Source organism: Nuphar pumila, chromosome 1 (genome assembly GCF_984573655.1).
Source record: "Nuphar pumila chromosome 1, dmNupPumi1.hap1.1, whole genome shotgun sequence".
Classification (NCBI taxonomy): domain Eukaryota; kingdom Viridiplantae; phylum Streptophyta; class Magnoliopsida; order Nymphaeales; family Nymphaeaceae; genus Nuphar; species Nuphar pumila.
Window position 1 is genome coordinate 14,002,628 of NC_143249.1, and position 9,511 is coordinate 14,012,138.

Genomic DNA, 9,511 nt, shown 5'->3' on the forward strand with positions numbered 1-9,511 from the left:
CACGAAGAGTTGCTTGCATATGAGGAACTCTGGGTTGATACATGAATCGATTGAGAATATGCACTGAATAAACAATGTTGGGCCTAGTGATGGTGAGATAAATAAATCACCTAACAAGCCCTCGATATGTGGTGGCACCATAAAGAACGTCACCATGTTCATTGTTGAGTTCAGTATAGGGATCCATTGGTGTGGCTAGTGGTTTCACTCCAAGATAACCACTATCAGTGAGGATGTCCAAAAGCTATTTTCATTGAAAGAGAAAAATACCTCGTTTGAACTGTGCCACCTAAAGTCTCAGAAAATATTTTACCTTCCTAAGATCCTTAATGCAAAATAAATTGTTCAAGGTAGCTTTGAGGTTCTCAATATACATAACATCATCTTCGATGATGATGATATCTTTGACATCAACAAGGATGAATACATGGCCAACTGGGGTGTTTCTGAAGAACAATGAGTAGTCAGCCTTTGATTGTATAAAACCAAGGTCTTTAAGAGCTGATGAAAACTTCGCAAACCAATTGCGTGAAGATTGCTTGAATCCATAAATAGACTTGTTCAAACGACAAACTTTCGGCTCTTATTGACTCAAAAAAACCTGAGAAAGACTCATATATACTTCTTACTCTAAGTCACTATGCAAGAATGCATTGTTGACATCAAATTGGTAGATAACCTATTGAAAGATGGCGACAAGAGCAAGGAAGCATTGTATAGTAACAAGTTTAGCAACTAGTGCAAAAGTCTTATTGTAATCGAATCCTTCAATCTGAGTGTAACCTTTGGCAACTAAGTGAGTCTTATATCACTCAATGGATCCATCTGAACGATATTTGACTTTATAAACTCATTTGCAGCCGATGGGCTTTTTATCAACAGGCAAGGAAACAAGCGTCTAAGTGTTATTAGCTTTTATTGTCTGAATTTCAACTTTATCGACTCTTTTCACTTAGGATCTTGAACTGTTTGAAGGAAACATCTAGGTTCAATGGTTTAGATGATGGCTACTGAGAAGGCTTTGTGAGAATCTGAAAAATTATCATAAGACAAGAAATGAGTGAGAGGATATCGAGTTTTTTTGGACGTATCCATCTCGGACGAAGGAGCTTGTACGGCGGTATAGCGTCTATAATCTTTGAGATACCCAGGTTGAGATCTTGGTCTGATCGAACGCCTTGAGTTCAGGTCTGAATCGGTATGTAGCTCTTGGATTGGGTTATGATGTGAGTCTAGCATAGGAGCATGGTCAGGTAGCGCAACTTGATTGGGATCTGAAGTTGGATTGTGGTGAGGTGTCATGGTGTTAGTTAACGAAATTTGGTTACTATTGGGTTCATGAGATACATCAGAAATAGGTATAGGTAAAATCACACCCTCATCATGTTTTGGTGCATCAATTAATTTTCGAAAGAAAAAAATATTTTCATAAGAAATCACATCCCTACTGGCAAAAACGGATTGATTGTCAAGAGCATATACTCGATAAGAATTTTGGCCATGATGATATCCAATGAATACGCATCGTTTTGCATGAGTGTCAAACTTATGCAAATGATAAATGTTGTGAGCATAGCATAAACATTTGAATACATGTAAATGCTCTTAACTAGGATTTTTGCCAAAAAAAACTTCATACGGAGTTTTACCAATTAGGGCTTTGATATACACACGGTTGAGTAAATATGCAGTCGTAAGAATGCATTATCCACAAAATTTTATAGAAAGATTAGCTTGGAACTGTAAGGCACGTGCCATGTTCAAGACATCACGATGCTTGCGTTCTACCACTCTATTTTGTTGGGTGTGTAGATGCAACTATGTTAATGTACTATCATTTGATTACGAAGAAAAGATTACATATTGTTAAAAAAAATACTTTCATTATCATTTCGAATATGTATTTGAATACCAAATTGGGTTTTGATCATATAAAAAAAATCTTGCATGAGCTTCAAGGTTTCAGATTTATATCTCATTAGGTAAACCCAAGTAGTTATAGAAAAATCATCAACAATAATTAAAAATAATGAACACTCGAAGTAGAACGCGTTTTGTATCCTCTTCACAAATCACAATGTACCAATTATAAGGAGTCACTAGTTGAATTAGAGCTTATGAAAAATGGTAAAAGAGACTGTTTTGCAAAGTGACAAATATCACAATGATCATCAAATGAACAAGCATATATTTTATTGGAATTAACGAAATTTTGGAAACATTAATTAGAAATGTGACCTACTAGGTGAAAACCATCTACAACCTTATGATATCCCCTGATTGGATAAGTTCTAACTCTCTCTCTCTCTCTCTCTCTATATATATATATATATATATATATATATTGGAAAGATATTCAATAGAAGAGACTTTTTTTTTTTGATAGGCCAAGGGAAAAACCCTGATCTGATTTAATCGCTCATGTTTTCAAATTCAGGTGATTGGAAATCACATTGCCCATCATATGATTTTGAATTGCAGGATTTGGAATCACATGGGATGCAACCAAATCGTAACTTATATGTGTAAGTCTAGGCATAGTGCTAGAGTGTGCCTCTTCCATCATTGCTTTGAAATGCTCTTACCTTTCACCTTTCTCTCCTACGCCACTGGCTGGTCTTCCAAATATACTTTACATTCTTGCTTGTGGGATTGTGTCAGCTTCTAGTATTATTTGGGGTGCAAAATGGATCTGAATCTGATCCACACACAAATCTGAGTTTGGATCAGAAGCCGAATTTGATTTGACATGAGTTGAATCTGTATCCCAGAAGTTATATGACGATATTGTTTCCAACAAAAGTTGAAAGAATGTGTTTTACATGTAAAATGTCTAAATAGATCAAAGTCGATACAGATCCGAGTGCAGATCTAACCGAAGCTGTTTATGTTAATCAATCCAAACAGAAAAGAAGTTCAATCAAATATTTTGTTTACATTTGAAAATTAAGTGTCAGATTCGAATCAGAAATGTGATTTTGACAGGTCATGTCAATTAATCAGGTTCGAGTGACTTAAAATATACACAAACCAGTTCAGACCAGATTGGATCGATGCACAAACCTTTTGGGTCTTGGGTCAAGTGACTATTTTGCCAATTACATCATTATATGGGAAAACATTTTTCCTTTACAAGTCCCAAAACACTAACAAGTTATGGATCTTTTGGATTTTTCACCACAAGACAATAAGATCTGAAAACCATATGTGATTCTCTACCCAAATTAGGAATAGGTTTGGCAGTATCTAGAAACCTTTGGTTCTGGATTCGGGTCAGTCATGTAGAGGAATTGATTTGGTTGGGCTTGGTTGACCCTGATCTGGGCTGACCCAAGGCTTAAACAGGTTTATACCTTGGATCCATACTAAACCTAAATGCTAAGTACCAACCTCTGTCTATGTGCCAGATTGGATCAAATATCCATCACTTCTTGTTTAGGTCGGGCTTCTAGATACAGTCTTATAGGATCCTTGTAGTATGGATACAAACCGATCCGATTTAAACAGATTGGGTAAGCCCAGTGGTCAAGTCTGTTAGAGGGTTTTTCATACACGAGTCCAAAATAATAGATCTGAAAATGTTCAAACTCAATAAAACCATGAACCTGCCTGGATTGCGCAAGTGATACGGGTCTGGGGAGAAGGTGCGGACCTTTTCATCCCGGGTATGCGGGTGCCTTTAACTGGTGAGCTCCGTAAGGGCTTGGCTGGATATACCTCGCAGGAGGACAGGCCCATTAAATGACCTAGCTCTATGTGAGGGTTCTTCGCTATAAAAATAAAAAATAAAATTAACCGTGAACCCGGTTATGTCATTTGACCCACAAATCGATGAAGTACACGAAGAGATACAAAACCTACAGGGGCTCAACCTTCCTGGTTAGGGAAGGCCATAGTTTGTCACATAACATGAGATGGACATGAATCGAAACGCACGGAGGCCTCCGTTGCTATAAAGTCAAACACCCTGGGCCCTATCCCACTATGTTTTTTATGGTAACTATGGTTTGAACTCAAGCAAAATATACAACTGAATATGAATCTGGTAGGATTCGAAGTTGAATCCAACTAATAATCAGATTCAATTTAAATATAAAGTAGTACATTACATCCAAATCCATATCCAAACTGAATACATGTAAACATTGGATCCAGTTAACTACTTAAGCTAGTTAGATCTGGATTCAGTTTTACGTTTTTTCATTCGACTCCACATCCAACTTTGTGTCTGATTATGTGAAATCCAATTATGTCAGATTCAGTAACGCTACCAAATCCGACCCGTTTACATCCCTTCATTTGCTTCCACAGACTCGATCCAAGTGCCAGTCAGCCATGATCCGAACCGATCCGTCCAAACATAGTAGAAACTTGGCGAAGCCATCAAATCCGGCTTGACTTTAAGCTGTTCTTTTTTGTAACACTTTTTTCACCATTCTTTTTCCCAATAGAAATAAGCCCTGTCCTCCTCATCATCCATCCGTCTCTTCTGAGAGCGTCCGTCTCCCACCGAACGTTCTTCTCTCGCAGAGAAAAGCTCGAGAGCGTTCGAAAAATGGCGAGGAGAAGCGCTAGGGTTTCCCCGTGAATCCAGAAAAGAAAGAAAGGAAAGATATAGAAGAAGGAAACTTCTAGAAGCGATGGAGTCGTCTCTGCTCTGCACCAGCCTGCCCAAGCCCACCCCAAAATTAGGGCTCCTGACCCACAACGCCTCCTTTCTTCACCACTGCCCCTCTCTTCGTTCCAATGTCAATCCGTAAGTGTTTGTTTTTCTTCTATTTTTTTGCTTATTGGTAGAGATTGTGCGAGTTTGATTCCATTCTTTGCTATCCTTTTTTTTTAAGTAATTTGAATTCGTTTGAACCGGTTGCCGCTGGCTAAAACCCTAATCTTTTGTTTTTTTGTTCTTTTTGTTTGGTGTCTCACTCGTGAGCGTGAAGTTGGTGTTCGATCAGAGGATTGATTTTTCAATTTCGTTTCTCTTTGGGCTATTTGAAAGTCGGGTTTCTTTATTTTCTTATTTTTGGAATGTACTGCCGAAAATGTAGGAATGGAAGGAAGGGTGGACGGGGAGAGGGTGGTGTTATACGGTGCACGATGGATGCGACGTTCGGTGGCAGTGTAGGTAAATTGAATGCGGTTGGTGTTCCCTAAAATTGATTCTTTGGCTTATTTATTTATTTTGTTTATTTGGGTTTCTTAGGCCATGGGTGAGAAATTGGTGTATTTACGGCTTGATTGAGTTGATTTTTGTATTTTAATTTGATCGAATGACTCGAGTTTTCTGTTTAATGAGTTGGTTACCGTTGTAGCAAAGTTCTTTGCATAGTGGAAGGCCATAAATGGGAGTAGAACACAAGACACTGATTTATTGATGTTGTTCCACAAAATCAAACTAGTTTTGAAATGAATGCACAATGGTCCTTGGTCATGGTTTAACTCGTTACCACTTCAGTTTTTGCATCTTCTTTTGACGAACATTGGGATCGAGAGCTACTCTTTGGTTTTGTTTTCTTTGTTCTATTCCAACAAAGGATGATGGTCATTGAAATTTAAGTAAGACCAGATGTGAAAATGAATACAACACTAGAAGGAAGTATCATTTTGTATTTCACAAGGCAACAGCAAAACCTTGGCTATGGACGGTAGGGATATGAAACGACCAATCCATTAACTAATTAAGTTCTAAATGATTGTGATTCTACAGAAAGTGAATTGCAGTTTCCCTCTTCTAGTCTGGTTGTCCAGGATAAAAGTGGATTCATTTTTTTATAAATTTTCAAACAAAAAAACAAGATGTTTAGTATCACTACAAAAGGCAGGATCAATAATATTCTAGGTTAGTTTGTATCAAGCTTGCTGAAGAGAGGTGCAGATTCAATCAGCGATGCAGGAAGCAAAATATGTGAAGTGTGAAGTTACTAGGAAGGATTTAAAAAGTGAATTAAGAAGTCTTCTAGAATGCATTAAAAAAATGTTATAGTTGTTTTACTATGTGATATTGCTAATGAATCTAAGGCTTGCCAACTAAATTTTTGTTTTTAGAAAATAAAGTATATGGTAATATAATACTTATTGGACCTAAAATGAATTTTTATTTTTTACTATCTAATTTTATAATTAGTTTATTATATGTATATTAAATATAAAAACAAATTTTGATTTGAACATATCTAAGCAAAACCATTCATCATCATCAACCCTTATCCTAACTTCATGTGGTCGGCTTTTTGAGTCCTATTTCTTCATTCATCTAAGTAAACCATTGTTTATGAATTTATAATGACTAGTAAGCAACTAAGCATCAAATAGTAGATGAACATTAGCATAACACACTATGAATTATATAGAGAGTACATATAATACCGTACATGTTCTTATAATGAGGAGAAAGTTTTGAATGAATATGTGTCCCTTGCCTTATTTTGTTAAATGAATAACTTAAAATACCTTTCAGTTTAATAAAAAATAATATAAAATATTATTTTAATTTAAGGTTTATTCTTCAATCTAATTAAAATAGGTCAATTATAGTGTTGCTAATATAAGAATCATGGTTCATTATGTAAATGTGTTGTCTTTTAGTGAAAGTTCAATTCTCATGATGAAAATCTGATGCCTTTGGTAGTATGCTTCAATAATAAGGGAACTGAGTTTTGGAAATGTTAACTTCTGACTTCTAAATCGATCTTCCTAAAAATCCTTAACTTTTGACTTCTGAAGTTATCTTCCTAAAAATGCTTAACTTTTGACTTCTGAAATGATCTTCCTAAGTAGGTAGAAGTTCTAGTAGCGTTCATATCCTTTTGAGCTAATTGGCCAATAAGGTGCCACATACTCTCCCGGAATGCCTCCATCGCTAGCACCTACCAAAGAGCTACTTACAAACTATATGACAATTTTGTTTGGTTTTGAGTCTGGTTGCGTTGTTGATCCCCCTATGCTACATGGTCTCTTGGAATGTACTGCATATTTGTGGTGGCCTTTGTTGCCTTGTTGCTGTATGTTACGGATATTATGCGGTACCTAGTATATATTCTGTACTTATAAATTTTATGTTTTATGTATTCTTTTATTCCTGTTTCAGTGAATTTATATATTTTAACTTATTACATGCATGCACTTACACACACTTCAGTTGCTAACTGCCATGTTTGATCCATGCAACTCTCTCTCTCTCTCTCTCTCTACATTGTTTCAAACATATGTTGCAGTTCTCATATAATGAACTCTTGCTTTTATTCCAAACTGTATTTAGTAGCTTCACTATTCAGCATATTCTAAATTTCATGTACACTGTTAATCTTCTTATGATTTTAGTGCTCTTTTCTTTTCTTGGCTGCCATGCAATACCTTTTTTGCAATCAAGATAGACATTCTCTAAATTATGAAATGGCTGCAATGTTGTTGCACAGCTCTACCAAAATTTCCAAGGTTGCGTGAATGGGATCCTTATAAACGCTTGGGTGTCTCTCGGGATTCTTCTGAAGAAGAAATTCGAGGGGCACGGAATTTTCTCCTGGAGCAGTATGCTGAGCATGAGCAAAGTATGGAGTCCATAGAATCTGCTTATGAGAAAATAATAATGGCCAGTTTCAGACAAAGAAAGAAAACAAAAGTTAATCTGAAAACTAGACTAAGGAAGAAAGTAGAGGAATCCCCTCCTTGGTTTAAAAGACTGTTGGAGTTTGTTGAGCTTCCACCAACTGATGTTATCCTTAGAAGATTCGCTCTCTTTGCTTTCATGGGAGGTTGGAGCATCACAAATTCTGCTGAAACTGGCCCTGCATTCCAGGTATACTTTTCATGGTTGTGTTTCAGTACAAGAGACTGCGATTTTAATTAATGTTGATCTACTTTTTATTATAAATTCATTTGAGTTCATGTTTCTACTTTTGGTAGCAAGGTCTGCTCTTCATTATGAACCTCATATGAGTTAATATCGATCTTTGAAGTAGTAGATACAATTAGGTAGTCTCTTCTTAGTTCTCAGTATCATTTGTTAAGTAGTCCTTTCAAAGACAGGTGCAAAAGTGAAAATTTCTTAGGATATGCTTAGAATATCAGGAAGTGTTGGATATACTCAGATTTTTGTAGTTCTGTTTTCCATGTTTCATCTATTCACCATTTTCTATTCACAAATAGTTTAACTAGTATAATATAGTTCTTGAGAAGAACTTGTGAAAAGAGATTCCCAATGAGAAGAATTTAAAAAGTTGGTCATTGTGTCCTAGTTAGCTGTTTAATTAACTATAAAAGTGCGCCTCCTAACAGGGGCATCCAAATGAAATAGGAAGCTTATCAGTTGTACTAAATTTTAGAAAAAATAAGTTTTACTATTTTATCTTTACTAAATTAGCTTTGTTTGCGAACTGGTAGGTGTAGGGGAGTTGATGGATTTGGAAAAGTGGAAGCCATCAAGTCCTGGAATTGGCAGCTACCACCTGTAGGAGGTTGTTGTTACCAATTCCTGCTTTGAGTTCAAATACAAATGAGAGACCATCTGACCTCCTTTCTCATTTCCATAAACTTTAACCACTATCATAGTAGTTCAACCAAATTTAAATCCAAATCATCAACTTCCATCCCGGTTATGAGCTTCCAAAGAGAGCCTTAGGTAAGTTTATGTAATCTTTGTGGTTCCCTCGAAAAAAGTCTTTTGTTTTACAGAAAAAATATTGATAAAAATGAACAAACAATCCATCTGTTTTATAATTCCCCCATAAAAATAGGATACAGAACAGATGGATCAAGGACCTCTGACTTGTTCAAGGTTTGATTATGTATTGCAGGAGTTCCAGTTTTCTTCTCCCTTTCTCTTTCAATGTGGTTTCAATTTTGTTGAACTTGCATGCCTCCATCATAGTTATATTATGCGTTGCATCTAGAGTTTGAAGGCATTCTGCTAGGTTAATTTTAATTTTGTTTATGAGCTGGTAGAGACAAGGCTAACTGTGACTTTTACTATCGAAAACTAAGAAAAGCTTTCATGATGAGACATGAACTATGTTAACTCTATTTTTCTCAATAGATTGACTACTCCACGGCTAACTCCGGTCTTATCTTGCACCAGGTGGCAGTTTCCCTTGTAGCGTGCATTTACTTCCTGAATGACAAGATGAAAAGCATTGCCAGGGCTTCCATCACTGGGTAAGCTACAGTTATAGTTGCAGTGAGGTTTCAGAAATTGAATCATCACCATTATTCTTTTCTCATTGCATATTCATCTTTCCTCTTGTGATGCTGTATCTTTGGCTATCAGATTTTTAGCGTTAGCAATTGGATGGGTATGCGGATCTGCAGTGGTTCCATTTATTCCCACTGTTCTTCTCCGACCAACATGGACTCTTGAGCTCCTCACCTCTTTGGTGGCATATGTTTTCCTCTTCCTTGGTTGTACTTTTCTTAAATGAAAATTAGTTACCAGATTCTATTTGGTTTTGGCCCTCTACTGACGTTTTAGTTCTAGGTTTACAGTTATGATATAATCATGAGCTGTAAAATTTTCTTG

At 36.3% G+C, this 9,511-nt stretch overlaps 1 protein-coding gene across 1 annotated transcript; it reads left to right on the forward strand.

Annotated features, from left to right (window-relative positions):
- Nucleotides 1-4,481: 4,481 nt before the first annotated feature.
- On the forward strand, nt 4,482-9,511 carry LOC149848043 (protein CHAPERONE-LIKE PROTEIN OF POR1, chloroplastic-like). Its single transcript, XM_090015588.1, has 5 exons — nt 4,482-4,756; nt 5,049-5,125; nt 7,416-7,795; nt 9,074-9,150; nt 9,263-9,511. The coding sequence occupies exons 1-5, from the start codon at nt 4,641-4,643 to the stop codon at nt 9,411-9,413; spliced, it is 801 nt and encodes a 266-aa protein (XP_089871714.1). The 5' UTR covers nt 4,482-4,640; the 3' UTR covers nt 9,414-9,511.